Genomic DNA, 20,583 nt, shown 5'->3' on the forward strand with positions numbered 1-20,583 from the left:
TAACCCCCCTCAAAATATTTTCTTTGATGTATTGTTATAGGGAATTGAGTAAAACCAGAACCTTCATCTTGTACTGGTTTGAGTTTGCAAAATTGGTAACAAAGAAAGTATTTTTTTTTTCCTAGGATGACAAAATAAGGTAGTTGGTTTAGACACTAGATTTGAAGTCTTTTGTAGTACTTTAGAATACTTTTCAGGGTAGAATTACATTCTATGAGTTCTCATAAATAACTCACAGGCATCTCTAGTATTTACTAGGATTATTGAGAAAAATAGGTCTGCTTCTGGAAAAAACCATATTTTTTACAGAAAATGTACATTTTTTTACATTAACACACTTTAACCATGGAACATTCAGAGTATCCAGAGTCCAAATGGTGACCTTGCAGTTCTCCCCCTCTACAGAGATTAACAGTTTTATGGCTGTTTGAGAGGGTAATAATCACATCTAATTACAGCAAGTTTATTCTGCATTTACACTATAGAGTTCTTCTAGTAATTTCCCTTTTCCAATTGCTTTAATGCCAATAAGGATTCAGAAATGTACATCAGTATTGATACTGAAAGTATGGTTTAGCAAAACTTTTCCTGCTGTTCTTTGCAGGCCAAGATCAAGATACTACATGAGGAGCTTTGCTGTAATAAAGAAAAACTGTAGAATGTCAGAGCCTCTTTTCATTGTTTATTTAGAATTTTTTTCTTTAAGATTTCAGTGACAATTACCTGACCTTGATTCCATTCTAGTTAAGAAACAGCTGAAAAGCATACTCTAGAGGAGAAAGAAAAATACCTAAAATGTATGTCAAAAATTAGTTAAAATATTCTTAAACTCTTTATTTTAAAAAATGGTTCTATTTTACTCTCAATAGCAGTATTGATAAACTTGTACAGGTAGCAGCAGCTCTTTAAGAAAGACAAATTGCTGCTGTATTGCAAAATAAGTTTGATGAGAAGCTTGGAAACTAGAGCCCAAAGCCAAGGGGAAAGCTGATTTCCACTGAGAACCATTCTTGCTTTTAAAAATCTCCTCAAGGACTCAGTGTTAACCCAAACCCTTCAGCCTGCAGGTCTGCCCTCCTGCAGCCCCTGAGAGCACCAGTCCTTGGCCTCTGCTGCAATCCCAGACACTGCAATTCTGCTAAGAAAGCAAGCAAGCAACCAGAAGAAATTTGGATATAGCAAGAAGCTACTGCAAGGTCTCCAGCACTAATGTCCTACATTAGATGTAAGACATCTAATTTTGCTCTCCCAGCTCAGAGTAGCTTTTCTCTCGAGTCTCTGGAGGAGAGGGCTGATTACAATTTTGAGTGAACCTTGAAAGAATAGCATCTCTCATTATTCACATGTGGTTTTCTGAAACCACAGGGCATCTGTATTGTGCTTGTCCAGGTGGGTTTGTTCCCTCCTTACAGTCCTGTAAGGAAGCAGGTCACATGCTTACGGGTGTGTTGGGCTGGTTTTGTGTTCATGTTTTGGGTTGGGGGTTTTGTGGTACTTGAAAATTATCATGTTGTGCACTTTCCCCACCACCAGCAAGGTTTTACTGATCCTGCATGGACATCAGAGGGAATTTTGGATGTCAGAAAGAATTTCTTCACAGAAGGGGTTGTTAAAATTGGAATGGACTGGCCAGAGAGGTCATGGAGTCATAATCCCTGGAGGTGTTTAAGGAAATCCTGGACGTGGCTCTCAGTGCCATGGTCTGGTTGACAAGGTGGTGTCTGGTGATAGGTTGGACTCAGTGATCCCAGAGGTCTTTTCCAATCTTATTGATTCTATTATTCTGTTCCTCTAGGTTAAATTTTTGAATGCAAATCTTGTGAATAATTTTTCTTTCCTCCTCTGTTCATCTTTGCCATTACCATTTCTATTTGAAAAGTGAATTGTTGTCATCAATGGAGATACTCATTCTGGAGTTCCCACAAATTTTCTAAGGACATCCAGTGAGTACCCTAAAGCATCAACCAAAGCACATTGGAGGAACAATCCCATATGACAATTTCCATTTCTAGGTACATCAGTAACTACTGCATAGTGCTAAATGAATTCTAGATACCTTATGATTCACTATTTCCAGTAATACCATGAAGTTGCCTAAAATAAAGATAACTTTTTATCACCAGTCACATAGCAAGTGTCTGTCATAAGTATTATATTGCTGGATATTTACTAAATATTCTGGAAGACTAAAGGTACTGTTTCTTTCTCAAGGCTGTTTTTAAAAGAAAAATAGGTCTGTTTCTGGAAAAAACCCATCTTTCTTACAAAATGTGTAATTTTTTTAAAAAATAATAATTTTTGATAGAAAACCTTGTTTGAGGGTTTGGATAATAATAATGCTGGCACTAATCTTTGATTCTCCTTCAGAACACTGTAAATGCAGTTTCTCCAGTACATTGTAAAATGTGTGGTTTTTCTTCCTTATGAGACTCTTGGCAAACTTTATGGTTAATACAAAGACATGCAGCAAATTAGATGTTTTTAAAAACAGCTGAGAAACATCTTTTAACAAAGAGAAAAAAGGAATAATTTACTTTAGAGGGTAGTTTTATACTTTGTTTGTTTCAAAATAACATTGTTTTCAGAGCACAATTAGTATCTGGTGGCCAGCTACTATATATATTTACGTAGTGTTTCTCTTCTCCCTGTTCTTTTGGATTGCAAACCAAGAATACAGAAGACACTGTGCTTATTTGAATTAAATTTTATTGCCATGCCTTATGTAATTTTTACTAATTTTTCGACTCCTTGGTGTATGGTGAAATATAAATCAGTGATCTTCTCGGTCCATTCAATTAATATTTCTCACAACAGGATTGTGTGTCATAGCATTTGGCAGTGCTCAGTTTAGCTAATGTCCAGATAATATGCTCTGAATGCACTGTACTCTGGCTAAGTAAGTTAGGCATTTCAGTAGAAACCAGTGTGACTAATGTGCAATATCGAATTCTCTAGGACTTGCACTTCTATATGTGCTTGAAGAATGCATGCATAAAGCATAAGCCATTTCATAACCTTGACCTGTGTGTGTAACCTTGACCATTCTGTGCTGGTGTTTGCACCCATGGGTGCCTGATGTTCTCCACCAGAGGGTCCAGTTCTTCATCACATTACCTGAAAGCCTGATGGGGAACCTGGCTTCAGCAAGGCCTTTTCACTCATGTGAGTGCTGCAGCACATGGATAAGATACATCTTAGCCCATTTAAGGTTATCTTCACATTTTGGAAGCACAGAAACATGTCTGGTTTGATAGGGTCTTGCGCAGGAGGCCAGCATCTAAATATCACTACAGGAATGCTCAGAAGCAGTTCTGCATTGCAAAGGGCAATGCCTGGGGTGACTGCTCTAGGCAGAACTGAAAAATTACTTCTTGTTACCTGAATTTTTCAGGACAGGAACTTTTTCTTCATATAGAGAAGTAATATAAAATGTGATTTCTTATAAACAAAAAAGTGAAGGCAAACTTTTTAAGATCATTAAAAATAACTGTTCTCATGGGAGAGATAGTAGTAGATTAAATGTGAAACTGAAATAGAAAATCTAGACTCCTTTTTCATTTGTGTTGTGAATGGAGCTTGTCATATTAGGCCCAAGACCTCCTCATGAGGGGTTGAGTAAACTAAGACCCAAAGACCACTAGAATTAAGATAAGATCATGGCATTTTTTAAATTGACCTGACACTTTCCTTTGTTTCTTACCAGTACTGTGTTTATGTCAACCATTTTCTTTCTGATAATATTTTGACTATTCAAATAGAATCATAACCTATTAAGACTATTAAGAACCTCACTGACAGTATGCAGAGATGGATTTTGGTAAAATGATGCTTTCACAGTAAAATAATTCTAACATAATTCATCCTTCCTTACTGCAATCTTGCTTTCAACCATGGAATGGGACTTGGGAGTTAGCAAAGCTGGTCCTTGCTCCATCACTGTCAGTATATTGTATCTGCTGTGTACAGAAAGGTCTTCAATTTCTGGGTCTGCCCATTTAGCACCATTCTAACAAATGTAAGGTTTATGGAGGAAAAAATGTCCAAGATGCTTTGTTCTTGCTCTGACTTTTTTCCCCTCTTTGAAGTTAGTTTCGCCACGTGATGGTCTAATTTGAATTGTAAATTGTCTTCACCCAGCTTGGGGGACAATTGAGATATAAACAGGTGCTCATAAAAGTATAATTTGCCAATCAAAATAAACATTAGATTCTAGGGATTTCTGATTATCATCTGAATGATGGGAATAGGACAGTGAGTGAGGGATCGTTTTCCCCTGAAATGTGGGAGGGGAGGGAGGCAGAAAGGTCTTTGAAGATCTGGTTTAATTGATTCCTAGATGTAACCCAGTTTTTCAGCTGGGGCTTTCTGGCTTCCCTTCAGAATATGGGAATGATGAAAGACAAGCAAATACCAACACCTCAATAAATGAAGTTCTTTCTTTCTTTCAAGAGGGAATGTAATAAATTCTGGCCGAGTAGAAATTAAGTGAAGTTTTTAAGTTTACAGCAGCAACAAATTTAAGGACTCACCTGAAGTGTTGTGGGGCATTTTTTCAGATGAATATTAACATAAATAAATGTTCTGTCTGTTTGGCAGTGTTCTTAGCAAGAGAATATGTGTGTACCAGAAGATGTTTATGACTTCTGTTCTAATGCATACCTTGGGCCCTGGCAAGAAGGAAGACTTCTCTCAAAATGTTAGCAATGAGCAGCCATAGAAGCTAATACCTCTTAAAGGGAGAGCTGATTGGAGATAACTGTGCTGATGAGAAAAGTACAAGAGGTTTTAGTGTTTTTCCTGAACTTACAGAATTCCAGTACTATTGCCCATTGTTTTTTGCTCACAGCTTGGAAAGCTGGAATAGGAGAATTATGCAGACTATCTTCCTGACTTCTCTGCTAGCTTTCCTATTGTCCCTGTCCTCTAAAGGTGCCAGAATCAGTAAGGAAAGCCAAAATAAATCTTTTCTATGAGCTGTTGCCTTTGCTGTTGCATGTAGCTTTCTGAAGAGCTGTTAACTACATCTAAAAATGGAGAACTGAGAAAAGGAAAGACAGGGAAAATAAAGACATATCTGTAAACTGTAGCTGTAGGAATTCTGTAGTAATAGCCATACCAGTATTACAGTAGCATGGAGAATGTTGTTGTGTATTGGATCATAACCAGTAAGGTTAGTAACTGTATGTAGCAATCACTCCTTTTAATAAACTTCTTAACCTTCAGAAATTTTCCATTATTAGCCTCTGACATGATAGTAACAGATCTTGGGAAGTTTATCTTAAGCCTTTGGTTTCAAATCATTGTATGAACAAAAGCTTCCAAGTCAGGGCCCCTTTGAGTGCAGCACCACTCACTAACCCTTGTGCCCAGCAGGCTGTGGAGGAGCACGTGCCACCCAGGACAGTGCTGGTTTATCTGTCCTACCAGAGGGAATGTTGGATTGTGTAAGGAATGACTAGTGCTCAGGCTGTGTTCAAGGCAAAGCCAGTCCTTTCTTTCAGAAGAAGATGAAGTATCTTTTCCCTGGGCTAAATGCTCTGGGCAAGAAAACAAAGCACCCACCACCACCCCACCACCCAAGCTGTTCTTCTGTCAGACAGCAACGCCCTCAGGGTCTCTGGAACAGCCATCATCTGGGATATTCAACTTTAGCATAGGTCAGATATTGAGCAGCACTACACCCCTAAAAATCATGGGTGCAGGCAACCTCCATATGACTGGACCCATTTCACTCTTAGGATCAAGCGAATACCAAATTAGTGTTTCAAGCTTTCAGTGCTCTTCCTTCCCTAATAGCTGTGTAAGCTTTGGAGTTTTCTGGCTGCATGTTGAATATGGGAGGTTGAAAGGAAGAAGTCTGGGCTTCATCAAAGTCAAAAATTCCTGTCTGTGTTCATGGCTCTGACATGACTTGTTAAGCACTTTCGAACATGTTACTGAATATCTCTGTATGTGTGCTGATACAAAGTAGAAATCCTTACAACAAACATCTCGCTCCTAGAGATCACAGAATCACTGAGTGGTTTGGGTTGGAAGGAACCTTAAAGATCATCTTTAAATCCCAGCTCCCCTGCCATTGCCAGGGACACCTTCCACTAGACCAGGTTGCTCAGAGCCTGTTATCAGGAACATCATTATGGGTGCCTAATGAGAGGTATAATTTTGTATAGAATTTTATTGCTATAAACAGTAAAAAAATTACATTTGATTTCTAGAGGCAGAGTAAATAATATTTTCTTTGTTCGTTAAATGGCAAAAGTGCCAGGATAAACACTTGGTAAGATCATATTGGTAGGTCAGGATCAAAGCTTGCAAGTCTATTGTGTCCAATATTATTCTCTTAAATTGTGTTGACTACTTCTGTTGTTCTGCAAGTTTTTATATTCCGTATTGGTTTTGTGTCTTGGGTTGTTGTTGTTGTTTTTTAAGTTTGAACTGTGTTTTTTCTATAAAGAACTTATTTGGCACTGCATATATTTCCCTATACAAAAGAACTTACCAGCCTGTCATGCAATTCTATTTCACACTGGCAAGCAACATCATTAATCCTTTGAAATAACTGGGATAGGACAGTTCTTAATCACTTAAAGTCATGCTTTTCTTGGACAACTTCTGAAAAGGCACAAGGGGAACAAAAGATGGAGCTTCATCAGTTTATGAAAGGAATTGTATGAAATAATTTCCCCTAAACAAGACTGAACATAATGACAAAAAGTCCCATGAGCCTTATGGGTTTCATAAATACAGAGTAATGCTGGGTAGCCAGTCTGAGTTCAAGAAGTGTTTGGACAACATTCTCAGGCACACGGTGTGACTCTTGGGGTGCTCTGTGCAGAGTCAGGACTTGGACTCAATGATCCAAATTTCCCTTCCAACTCAGCATATTCTGTGTTTCTGTGATCTCAGTAATCATTACAAATAGTCGTATTTTTGTTTCAGCCTTAATTCTGGTGGACCTGAACCAAATAATTATATCAACATGTATTAAGAATTGCTATTTTAGATCTACCTAAACTGAACTCTGAAACTGCTTTTATTTATTTGTTTGGGGTTTCTTTTGTTTCCCTTTGTTAGTAGGTCCTTGTGGTTCTAAGTAAAAAGCCATAGCAGCCTGATTTGCAGTGTGTAAATTTCTGTTCCTCTGTTCTCTTTAGATAAATGCGGGGCAGCGGTCACAGTTGCCTGTATCAAGCACAGAGATGGGAAATCAAAGGAGCCAGGCTTTGGAGAGCAGCCCTTTCATGTCAGATCTCCTGAGCGATGTCCCCTTTGCCCTGGCGCCACATGTGTTAGCAGTGCAGGGCACCCACGGGGACGTTCCTGACCGGCTGCTCACCTACGACATCAATGATAATTTATCAAGGTTTTGGTATGACTTCACACTTGAAAATTCAGTGCTTTGTGATCCGTAATGTTCTCTTTATCTTTTCTGCCTCTGTCAAGGAACAAGTCTTAAGTTGAAGATAAAGACTTACTTTAATTGACTAATATTTGGGGGCTTGCCGCTGGTATATCAAAGGCGTAGTTATTCACAACTGTGATATATTTCTTAGCTTTAAGAGAACTATAACTTAGTACATTAAATACTGCATTTATTTCCAAAGAAATCAAGCCTCAGTAGGAGACTGGCTGCTGGTATCTACTTCCAGTAGGTAGGCTGCAGACACAAACATTTGACTTTAAGAGGAAGTCTATGTCTCAACTGTTTTGTTATTTCAATTAGTTACAAAACACATAGATCCTGTTACACATATTAAGATCACCTCTTGATTTTGTACAGATAGAAACCAATATTAATGCTAAAGCAATGCTGCTCTGCACTACTGGACAGAGAGCTTTTCAGTGAAACCAAGTTTTTAAACTCAGAGTTAGTTACAAGCCCTTAAGTAATCATTAAGAATTAATAGAATTGGTTAAACTTACCAATTTTAAAGTGAGAATCAATTGCTTCCTTCCCATTTCCAGTAGATTGTATTTTGTCTGTCTCATTTTGTGCCTGCCTGGAGAAGTTGTCCCCGCCTGCCTGTTGGCTGCTGTTTGTTCTCATTACCACATGTGTTCCTGATTTATATACAGATCAGCTTTTCCATTTTAACCTCTTTGCCCCCTGAAGAAGGAAATCTCAGGACACGTACTTTTAATGGTCACACCCTTCTTTTTTTAATTTGTGTGCCAGAGGTACAGATGGCAATGTTTAACAACAGGAAAACATTACATTGTTTCTTATCCAACTAAATTAAACTGCTAAATGCCTAAACACACATTCTCACAGACCACTGTGTCCCCACTCACAAGCTTTGAGCATTTTACCAGCTAAGACCAGAGCTGCTGTTCCACCAGCAACAGCTCTCTGATGTCACATCACAGTTTGTGATGGATGTGTGACCTGTGGTACACACTTGTTTTTTTCTCTTGAGGTACAATATATAGATTGTGCTAAACGTTGGTGGATATTTTCCTGTATTTTTTATGCTCTTACACTCTTGTGGTAGTGTAAAGTACGTATATTTTAAGACTTGGGTCCTCTTACAGTATTTGACATAGATACTGTAAAATGATGAAGAAATTACATTGTGAATATGTCTTAGGTTGTTAAATATTAATGGTTTAGAATTTTTTAAATGTGCATATTTTATATTTTTGACAGCTGTGTTCTTAAATGTTTTGAAGGTATTGTTTCAAGGGGAATATCTGTGCTGCACTCAAATAAAAAAGCCAAGTAATAATGAGTTATTTTTTATATGTGCGAGTTATGATGTGGTTTCACCTATATTGTTTACTACAGCTCTGACCATTCAGCTTTCATGGGAACTTGAACTTGGAAATTCAGTTTGAAAATCTTTTCAGTGTCATTTTAAAATTAGTGTCCTTCTAATAAAATATATCACACTCTCATCTGATGGATTCTGTGTGGTGTGTTGGTGACTTGGAATGGTTTAGGTGGCATCCATGACACTGCTTGGAGAATACTGTGGCTGGGAGCTGGGAAGTACTCAGATACTCAGGCCACATTGAAGGAAGAATTAATTTTATGAAGTTGTTCAGAACTGTTTTGTTTTCTGAGTTTTTTAGTTAACACATACTCAAAGCACTAAAATAATTTTTATTATTATTTTATATCCAGCAGTTAAAAAATGGATCATTCTACAAATAACATGTTTCCATTCAAGCTGTCCATTTTGAATCTGAAATGTTTCTTCAGCTGAGCTGGTCTAGAAGCAGAGCTGTAAAGCACTGTTGAAGACCAAACAAACTCACAATACTGGTTCTTTATTTGCTAGCTGACTTGGTATGTAATTTTTTGCAATAATTTTTTGCCTAAAGTTAGACAGTTTATCTAAAATAATTACACCTTGTCAGATTTGAGCTCTGTTGCACTCACATGTGTCCTTTCAAAAGGAAAGGAGCAGCAAAGGAGAGTAGGGAGGAGATTGTATTCACCATGATGAGAAATGTGGACAGTAGGTATAGACATTTGGTCTTCATCCTTGTCTCCTGTAAAGGGTAAAATTTACACCCAGCAAAGCACCACTGATGAGCAAGGGTACTGGGAATGTGTCTCCTGACTGCTCTCCCTTTAGCAGAGGCTGGGCCTCAAACCTCCCCCTTGCTTGAGAATGTCCCTAAAATTGGATTGATGCCTTATGGCACGTGTTCAAAGGTAAATCAAAGAACAACTGCATCCAAAGCAGCCTGTCAGAAGGCTGACTGGGGGATGGTCCCTACAGACAACTCCCTGCTGACAGAGTCAGAGATGGAACCAGACAATGCTGTGTCCAGCAGGTCAGTCAAGGTGGTGCTTACAGATCTGGTTTCTGCTGTCTGTACAGTGTGATCCAAACCCTGATATGACAGTCAGCAAATACACACTTGTGTTGTCACAGAGGAGAGGGCTTCACCCTGAAGCACCTAAAGGAGAAATGCAAAGAGCATGTTCACCACAGCAATTACAGTATCTCAAAATAACACACAGTTTATTGCATTTTTAGCTGGAGAACCTGTTACGTTCACAAAAGCACTAAAGCAGCCTCCTGGGCAAGATGAGAGGGTTGTTCTGAACGATAGCATAAAACTGGAGCTTGAGAAACTGCCCTCCTGCCCACAGCCACCCTTCTGTTATGACATGATCATTCATCTTGCTTTGGGTTTTCTCTGCTCAGCCTAGTGACTAGGGAGAGGAACCAGAAGTGCAACTCCTGGGGGTAACTCCTTCCCTTCCTGAGTAACTGCAACTCCTCTACTGATGACAGGGCCATTCCTGATTAACCAGATCTCCTTCTGAAGCCAGAGACTGTGCAACAACAAAGAAGCAGAATATCCTCCTTAAATTCCAAAGGTAGACTCCTGTTTGGTGCTGTAGCAAGACAAAGGTTTAGTAAGCCAAGCTGAGTTCATTCAGCCTACCCTGCTGTGCTGCAACTTTTCATCAACACTAAGCCTGACCTTCTGTAACGAGCTCACAAAATTAGGAAGCATGTGTGTTAGGCCAGACTTCTTCCCATCAATATGTCAAATTCCTTAAATGAAGAAAAAAATTTTAACTTTTTGTATCTTCCATTGAAACTGTGTTCTTTACCAGTAGATATTTTTGTACTTTGAGCCTCCTAGAGAACTACTACCTCTTCTTTTCAATGTCCTTCTGAGAGACGAGTTCCCACAGACCCTTTCTTAGCTGTCCTGCCGGAATCACAGCCATGGAAACTGAATGAAGTGCAGATGGTAAGAATATGCTGACACTATCATACTGGTGATCTGAATCAGGACACAAATCAGTATCATGTCCCATAGTCCTTTTTGTGCACATGTAGTAGACAGCACAATAGTGCCTGCCCATTAGCATAAGTAATGGGAGATTATCAGTGGATCACATACTGTGTGAACATTTTGGAACAGATCCTTCTTTTTAGTCTGCAGCCTTCCATGCAGAATTCTTTCTAAATTGTGTTTTACTCCAAAAACAGTCATTGAATATTCCATTAAAGTTTACTTTCTGATACTGTATCAGAGTAGCTCAAAGAGCTTTGTTGCATCACAGCTCAGCGTTTTCTCCCTTCTACAAAAGCAAAAGTCTGGCTGTATGGTTCATAAAATAAACCAGAAGTTGTAAAGATTTCAACAGGTTATGATGAGGTGTTGGAGAAGCCTTTTATTAATTCTGTAGCAAAAGAGAGTACCTAGTGATGGAAGTGGAAGTTATGGTGACCCCAGAAGGATGCAGCAGCTGTAGACCAGAGACAAGAGAGGTCTTAGTTCTGCTAGCCAATTCAATTCACTTTTCCTTGCTGCAAAGATAAAATAAACCCTTGAGATCAAAGATCTAATTTACAAGGCTGTCCTCTCAAGTCAGTTGACACGTGTACTTCAATAACAAAACATGAAAGAAACTGCTCACAAGCAAACAAAAAAAAGATGAGCCTTGATTATAAACATCCTTCATCCAACCCTTTGTGGCTATCAGCATCATGGTTAGAGTAGCCTCTCACATCCAAATGTTCATGTAAGTGTTCTGGGAGGTCAGCTTTGAGCATCCATCTAAATCTCACTGGAAAAGAAGCAGATGGGCTCAGAAAACAAAGCCCCAGGTGGAATAGCTCATCACAGAGGTGGGAATTACTTATTTAAAGCAACTGATACTAGCAGAACTTTAGTCTGACCTTGTGCCAGCCTTTTTATGAAGAGTTCTGCTATTTGTCTGTTTTCCTTTAGAAAATGAAGCAACATGTGACATATTGTGAGCTGAGCTGTAGTGTAATTTCCTTTTCCAGCTGTTTTTTAAAACTACTGGTGCAAACTACTGCTTGGCTTATTCTGCTCTTGAAGACACTTTAAGATTCCTTTGCATTTTGTTCCTTTAGATTCCTTTGAGTTTGTCTCTGATATGTTTAGATAGGGCTTATGTAGAATATTTAATATCTGTATTATCAATTTATTCAGAGGATCTTTTTGTTCTTATTGGTTTTGTTATTATATCTTCTGCAGTTTGCCTAGTTCTCCTTCAGTTGTCTCTCAAATAAAAAACATCTACACTTCTCCCTCTATTTGTCAGGGTGGAATAGAAGATATGCACTAAATTTATCCCAGAAAGGACTGCCAAATTTTATTTCAAGTAATAGTACAGTACTTGCAGGTATTACATATGAATCATAGTATAATTATGGCTAAAAGTGGACACATGGGGTTAATGTTCACTATCCTTTAATGTAGTTCATGTTGTAATTGAACTTCTGTTTTGGGGGCAAAGTAGGAAAGTGTTGTAATGGCAATTGATACTGGTTTAATAGAGGAATTTAAAACTTCCTTTTTACCAGATGTAGATTGCAGTATATGCACCTACCCAATGATCAAGTTAAAATAACTGCTTCAAAACTTGAAGTTGCCATCCTGTTAAGAAATGGCATCAATAAAGAAGCATTGATTGGAATGGAAATGTAGTGTTTTCCTGAAGATCTCTCAAATGCTTTACAGTACAAGTGAGTATTAAAATTCATCTTGAATCTTAATATCATACATTGAAGACAAATTATTTAATCCTAGGACAGCTGTAAAAAATAGAGCGAGTGAACAAAGATGGCTGACATATTTTGGTTTACTTAGAGGCTAGCTAGCTAAATTATTTCATGTTACAGTTATTCACATCAGAAATTTTGTGTAACACTGTTGTTATAGCTATTGATTTGTACAAATCTGAGAGAAACGGTAGGAATAAAGCCATTTTCCAGGCTTTGTCCAAAACTGTTCACCTTCATAATTAAGACTTCTGAGTCTTCTCAAACTCAGAGACTTCACCACCACCTCTGATGGCTGGCTGTTCTTCTGAAGAAAGCTGTACCCTATTTTAGAAACATCAGTATCTGGGAGATCCTCTGCTCCACCCAGCTGGGACTGACAGATGATTTCCAGCATGGGGCATATCCTGGTAGACACACATCTCCAGGGTGGTAGTGCTTAAAGCAAAGGTGATCACAGATGCCTGACACAGCTCCTCCAAGCATGAGAGGCGCTGATGAAGTCAAACTCTGCCTTCTTGGAAAACAATTTGCCTTTTTTTAAACCGAGCAAATTCATCTTCTGTGATCTGCCAGCCTTAGCAGTTTGCCTGTGCCACTTCACCCTGCCTAAACCAGGAGGGGAGATTTCAGATGTGATGCTAAAGGCTGTGTGCTAGAACAGGGAGTCACTCCAAGACTGGTCTGTTCACCACAGATATCAAAGAAAAGTCAGATAAGATTTGCTCTGCAAGGATCTCCTGTAGCAATGGAAGTCTCTGGCTGTTTATAAGACTACATGCACACTGTCTCAAAACATTACTTGTTGGTATGAGATTGGGTTTTATAATCTTAATGGCACAGAGCAAGAAAAATGTTCCCAGTGTGACCTTGGCAACAGCAATTTAGCTGCACAAAGATTATTTTCTCCTATATAGTTAGGAAGAATAAAAATCACCTACTACACCCTTATTAAACAGATGAAGTAATTCAACTGAAGGATAAAATCTTACTTGGAAATTTGCAAATAGGTTATTCTGGTTTTAGATAAATTAACTGAACAAGGCCTTTCTGGCACCTTCTGCCTCATCTTGCTTCAAAGAGTTTTTCTGGCTTGTGCACAAACTCATATTCTGCTCTCCCAAAGAAACGATGAAGATAACACTGAAAAAGTTCTCCTTTGAAACATCATCCATTTCTGATATATCACTGCAGCCTGGAGATCACTTCTGATAATATCACTGTTGTCTGGAGATTATGACCAATAATTTGTCTCTTTTAGAGGCTTTCCACTGAAATTGGTATTCAAACAGGTGATGTGTGCAGAGCAGTCTCAGCAAACGGGATCAGTGTAGGCTTTGCCTGAGCAATACAGAGGAGAGAAGGCATCCCCACAGTGAGATTTAGTGTAGAGCACTGGTGGCATTGGAAATTAGAATATCCTAAGCTTTTGATCAGGGAGGAAAAAAAAAAAAAGGTTACAATTTGGCTGTCTGCTCTTATATTTAAAAGTATTGAGGGTCTAATAGCTGACAGAAATGCTTTTAACAACACAATTACAAAGCAACACTTGGGTTGCTCTATTTACCTTTTCCCCTTGTATGTATCTATTGATCATAAAACTCCTCTGGCCTAGAGAAATCCCTTTCCACAGTGTTTATTATTATTAAGTAATGTTTATTACATTATGAAGATGATGAAATTTGAGGTAAATAGGGGGAATGATTCTTACCTGAGGATTTCCTCCCTGACCCTTTTGTCCCAGGTCCGTCCAGCCTGACCTTACAGGTGCCTTTCCAAAGTGCCTGGTGGTGTGCTGGCTCAGGCCAGGCCACAGAGTCTGAGCAGGGAATTTCTCAGACACAAATCTTCTCTCTTCTCTGCTTCCTCCATGCTGATGTGCCTAATTACAATCCCAGTCATCCTAGTTTCCATCTGCTGGGAGGAGGGACGGGAAAGAGGAGCTCTTTGTGCACAATTAAGATGAGAATAACCCTCTGGCTTGTCCTCTCTTCCTTTGGCTGTCTATGCAGGGAGCCAGCTGCTGCCAGAGACAGCTCCAGCAGCATGCCTGCAACAGGACAAAGTTATCTATTTCCGCTTTTTGTCCTTCTTGTCTCCCTATGGATTATATCTGCAAAGATCAGAACTGTCACTAGGCTGTATTATAAATGGGAATTAATTTACTTTTAAAGAAGTATTTTGATTTGTTCACAGTGTTTAAGACCTGATGATGTGGTCTGGGGAAGATTCAGTGGGCTGTTTCTCTGCTCCAAATATAATGAAAGAGCTGGTCTGTTGCCAGCCATGGAGGAGGGAGGAGGAGGAAATTAGAATATGTAGCATTTAAGGAAAAAGTCAGATAAAAATAAAACTTAATTCTGTAGATACAGTTTTACTCATGAATTGAACTGCAGTTCAGAGAAGGGAGATGCAGAGGAAGTTAATTTATAATGACCACACACATCCTAAAATGGATTGAGGTGGATTTCAGAACATACTGCTTAGTTGTAGGCCAGCAATCAGAATTTTTCAATCTGCTGCTTCCTCCAAATGTGTGAAAAAACAGCCTTGTGGGTTCACATCACTGCTCAGTTGCCAGTTGGTGCCTACATCTTGCCCTCAGCACAGTGATATTTTATGCACAGACAAAAAAAGCAGTTCTAGAAGGGAAAATAGATTTTTATATGAACTTGTATTTCAGCAAAGTTATATCTTACACCATCATAACTAAGAACAGGGTTTGTCCTAAAGATCACAGCAAAATTATGTATTAGTAATTATGTAATTAATGTAAAGGGTACATATATGTACAGAGAATGTGGATATATGTTACATGTGTGTCTGTATATGTAGGTATGGATAGACATACAAGGTGATTATTCACAAAGAGGGAATTCCACATGGAGTGAGACTGGTCCTAAGTATCTTCAGAAAAATTTTTGTATGTACTTTAATTCAGTTAGAGGCCTTATATGGCTCTACTGGCTGAAAACCTGTGTTGTTTTGCCATATCTTCTGTCAATAACAGGTACCAAACAGTCCACATGAAAAAAATACCAGACTCTTTTTTTTTAATGCCACATACAAAATACTACTTGAAATTTTCCCAGTTGTAATTTGTGTGAAGGGGCAAAGAGACTATTTACACAGACAAAGCTGCAGTTTCCAGACCTGAATCTTTGCTCATTCCATGTGAACCATGTGCCTTTAAAAACTGCTCTCTATCCTCATAATTCCTTATTATAGGAAATTGCAGTTGGCAGCAATCAGGTTAAGTATTTAAATATTTTTATTTAATTGAGGGGATTAAATTCACATTTCCAATTTAAAATATTTTCCCATCCTAACTACAAAATCTGGTTGTATGTTTTAAAGCTTTTTTAAAACGTCAATACTGACTTAATGTGAAAACACATTACTATCTTTTTCTTGTCATTTAAAGACAGACTCATTCTCTAGCAGGCATCATATAATGTATTATTTTGATTCTTTACTCATCTTCTCTATCCCTTTCCCCATGGCTGACTTTATGTCATATGTGGAAAAAATACTCATCAGGAAATTGCTGGCAGAATCTGGTCAAGAACAGTGATCCCTCTTGGTAGAGGATCAAGTCCAACTCTTTTTCTGTAGTCTACATTTTGTTTTTAGTTTTTTTTTAGTCTAAATGACTTAGATATTTCCAAGTACAAGGCTCAGAGAAAAGGAATTGTGCTGACCTCTTCTTTGAAGTAAGATTAAAAAAAGGACAGGGAGAAAGTCTATTAAAATGTGGCTGCCTTCCATGGTTTTTTAAAATGTGCTGTTTGTGTGTGCAATGCCTGCCAAGGAGTCTGTCTGCATCTTGTGTGTTCCAGTCAACAGTGCACGCCCTTCAATTGCATCTCATCTCCATTTTCGGGCAACTCCATCTCACCTTTTCTGTGCTCTTAGGAAATATCTGAGAATTTCATCAGTACAGTCATCTGTGCCTTTTTCATGGTGCTTTCAGCTCTCAGCCTGCTGGGGCCACTGAGCAGCCCCTGAACCCCAGTGCTGTTGGTAGCCCAGGTGGGGTGGCACTGGGAGCCACTGGGACGGATTCTGGGGCAAGAGCTGCATTCAGGCTGTCCTGAGGTTGACTTTCTTTTCAAAATCTAGACCATTTAAGCCATTTCATTCGAATCTAAAAGAGCATGAATATTGCAATGCTAAGCATAGCATGGGAGTTCTGCTGCTTTGTGGGGGCATATTCTCCTTGTGGAGTATTTCCAGAAGCTCAGCAGCGTGGCTGTTCCTGGGGTTCCTAAAAGGCAGCCAGAGCAGGAGCTGTGCTTTGTAGGCCAGCACATCCTGCTAATTGCCAGCTTCACTGCACAGATTGGAGCCTGCAGCCCCTCACTGGGCTCACCTGCTGATCCTGCAGACTGAGGAATCATTGATCTCAGTGGAAGCAAGGAGATCAATTGGGAAAGAGGAAGTTTTTTTGACTACTAAGGCAAAATTTTGCTCCCATTACTGTGTCCCATTTCCAAACTCCTGCTGGATCTGAACTCTGCTTCTCATGGACACAGATTCCTAACTCACAATTACTAGTAATTATGCATCTAATTCAGGGGTCTGAAAGACTTCTTTCCTAGACACACACCCAAATTGTATCCTGGGTGCACATCAAGACGAGGCTGTGGCATCTGCTGTTTTTTCCCCTACTTTGCCTTCATTTGGAAGGAGTGTGTGCAGCTAGAGGAGGAGTTCTGCATTTTGTCAGATCCCCACCTGAGCCCTCAGAGGTCCAGGCCTTGGCACACAGCTTCCTACATCCCAGAGCATCCCTTCCCAAAGCTGACAGTAACTCAGTGGCAGTCTCATGGCTTTCATGAGGGGCTCCTCATCCTCGGGGTTAAATCCTCACCTTCCTCCTCTACTTAAACAGAAGGATATGTATTCCACCTTTATATAACTGGTTATAAAAAAATGAAAGTTTTAAGAAAAACAACCTAAGTAAGATCATTTGAGTACAGTCTGTTTATAGCCAAATACCATTAGAGAACAAATGTTTCCAGGTGTTGCTCGGAGTGAAGGATGAAGTAAGCCTGATGGCATGGGCAAACAAGTTCTGCACGCTTGGGTTCACCACAGCAGCCCTGCAGCTCCCTCAGTGCCTCAGGCAGCCCAGAGCAATCTCCAGGTGAGGTGGAGGTGCCACTCCTGGGCTGGAGGTGCTTGGCAATTGTCCCATCCCACCGGGACCAATGCCTTTGGGCACCTGGACAGCAGCAGAGCAAGCTTCACATCCACCTGCTGCTCACTGGGGGTGTCTCTGGGTGGACAGGGTGTAATGGCAGTTCCTCAACCTGCAGAGCAAGGATGCAGTGGGAGCAGCAAGTAATGGAATTGCTGGCTTTGAAATTCATGCAGGAGGGCTGCACCTTTGGAGGATGGGAGGTTTTCAGAAAATTTGGGGCTCTATCCATCCTCTTAAATAGAGGTCAGTTTAAGATGACACTTTGTTATTATTTAGAGTAGTAATGTTTCTCATTAGCCATGTCAGCAAGTAATGCTGCCCAAGGGGAATGGATCTATAGAGTAAAAATCCCAAGGCTGAAGGCTTAACACCCACTCTCACACATATTTCTAGTTTAGACTGCTGTTGCTCTTGCCCCACGGGCTGAATGTCCTCTGGATTCCCCATCACTTATCCTGGTTTAGTTTCACCCAAAGGGAAACCAGCTTTCCTGCCCTGAGATGACTTTGGGATTGAAATGGAAACATGGTAAGTTGGAATTTCCTGGAGCCAAAGTCCCAAGCTGAAATGCTGACATGTACTCATCCCTTCTGTCTAAACCTTAGGACTTCACTGTGAGAGCTCAGCAAGCTCAGACTTGAGCTCAGGAGATGCTGAAGTTGTTCTTGTGAAATCATAAACCAGGGATTTATCATGGCAATTACATAATAATTATGTAATTGCTACAAAAGTGGGATTTGTCATAAAATCAGTTATCCTCTTAGCTTCTCAATGCAGATCAGATAACAATAATTTTATTCAAGAATATTCTCTAGTTTCCTACCTTATTTCATTCCCTGGATATAATGAAACACTATAACAAATTATTGCTCTTTTTTCTCTATACTTTGCCTTTTATTCAAATGTAAATGTTGTGGAGACAAATGTTGCATTTTTTGACAATTTTTTAAAATTATTATTCCGAATACAATGGAAACAAACTCAACATGGAGTGAAACATAAAATATGTCACTGCTGGGTTTACATTACTTAAAACTGTAAAATAATGTGACATGTTTTTTCCACTTTTAATATTATTTTTTGGCAAAGTAATTTTCAAAACAACAAAACATTTGGAGTTATTTTTAATGACAAGCTACTCTTTCCCCTACAAGTTAAAAGTTACCAGAATAGTAAAGCATGTGAAGAGTTTAGATTTTGATGATTATTGACTTTCCAGTGGAAAATATTCTCAGTAAACTGATTAGTTGCTTCTTTAAAAGCAAGGAGGAAGAAACAATATTTAGTTGGAAAATATCTTAGCTATCCAATAGGCAAAGCAACTATAAAGTTTTAAAACCTCCTCCAGGTTCTTCACTGAGATACTATCTGAGATAACCTAATTATGACTGCCACCATTTGGGAGCTTTATGATGGGCATTTTTAAACTGAAAAAATAATTAGGAATGTGAATTGTGCTTTGTGTATGACACATATGCTTTTTATAACTTTTTCCCAAAAAACACCATGAGATGTAACACAGCCTGGTAGTACCTACTAAGGGTTTTGGTCCAAAGAAGAAGCAATTTTCTCTATATGGCCTTCAGATGTAACTTTTTGGACTTCTATATTGATATATGCAGCTTTATATGACTCCTGTTTATATGCCTTCTATATTGAGGGGCTTTGTACTTCTGCTGTAAACAGTCACCTCCCCTAATCCATACTGTATGGAACAATTTGAAAAGAACATTATTAATGGGAAGGTGGGCACCCACAGAAAGTATAATCACATTTGATTTTAGAAAATAACAATAAGCTGAGCATGCTGCCTGGATCTCACTTGCCTATTTCCCTTTTTCAAAAGATATTTGGGCTATGGATAATTTATAAACAAATAGTATTATATTATTGATCCCTAATCTCCATGGTTACTGGGATCCTCAGTTGCATGTGTAAAGCAGCATGAGCCAGAGAGGGCTGGAAATGTGGGAATCATTCTAAAGGACAAAGAGGGTAATTTCCTTTATTTTACACATTGGCATAAGTGGCAAAGCTGTTTTATCTTTGCATGAGGAGTTGGTGAGAAAAAAGCAATGTTGTACTCAAACACCATAAGCCAGGTTCTTGCAAGTGAGAGTGCACTGAAGTTAATGGTGTGCTGGTCAGACCCAGATCCTGATCTTTGTCCATGGTGTTGTTCCAGACTTTTCTGGAACTTTCCACTTGTCGTAGTGGGATCTGTGAGAACACCACCAGCTCAAGAGTCAGTCACTCTCTTATAATGTCACATTAAATGAGGGTAAGCACTCAGCCTTGTACAGTCAAGTTTTTAAACATTTTTTTTCTTCTTGCTGTATGAAAGACCCAGACAACCAACTGGAGTGTTATTGTTGTTATTATTATTATTAAAAACAGAAAGCATGAAAATATCCTACACATAAGTACCCTAAAACTGAGCTTTCCCACACCACTACCTCTGTTTTTCAGTTCCAGTAATCTCAGACAGTTCTTGGAGCAACAGTGTGGAAAACTTTAAAGCAAACTTTGGTGAAGTTTACTTTTTTAACAAACTTGTTTTTAATACCCTTCTATGTCACGTTTGAACCAACCAGAAGCAGCTTAATCCTCTTCTAGATACCTTGAGTAACTACTTTAAAATGTAAATAGAAATTAGTGGAGGAAGTTTTGCCTCTTGATTGAAATAACTTGGAAGAAAAAACCTCTATTAGTCTCCACACACTGATTATTCTTTGACTTTTCCTTATCGGGTTCTTTTCCATTTACTTTTAGTTTCCCTATTTCTGAATTCAATTTCCCCTAGCCTCATCTTTGTGGAATATTTATCCTGCCACAAGCTATTCCCCAAGGCTGTGGATATCTGCTTTCCAA

At 39.0% G+C, this 20,583-nt stretch overlaps 1 protein-coding gene across 5 annotated transcripts in view; it reads left to right on the plus strand.

Moving 5' to 3' along the window:
* The window catches only part of UMAD1 (UBAP1-MVB12-associated (UMA) domain containing 1), a 77,939-nt gene extending 69,044 nt beyond the window's left edge, over positions 1–8,895 (plus strand). For all 5 annotated transcript variants that reach the window (XM_059480295.1, XM_059480261.1, XM_059480278.1 and 2 more), the window contains one exon: positions 7,155–8,895. In XM_059480295.1, the coding sequence (XP_059336278.1) occupies positions 7,155–7,412 (258 nt within the window). In that variant the 3' untranslated portion in view covers positions 7,413–8,895. The remainder of the gene's footprint in view (positions 1–7,154) is intronic.
* Positions 8,896–20,583: the final 11,688 nt, after the last annotated feature.

The sequence above is a fragment of the Ammospiza nelsoni genome, chromosome 1 (assembly GCF_027579445.1).
Source record: "Ammospiza nelsoni isolate bAmmNel1 chromosome 1, bAmmNel1.pri, whole genome shotgun sequence".
Lineage (NCBI taxonomy): Eukaryota > Metazoa > Chordata > Aves > Passeriformes > Passerellidae > Ammospiza > Ammospiza nelsoni.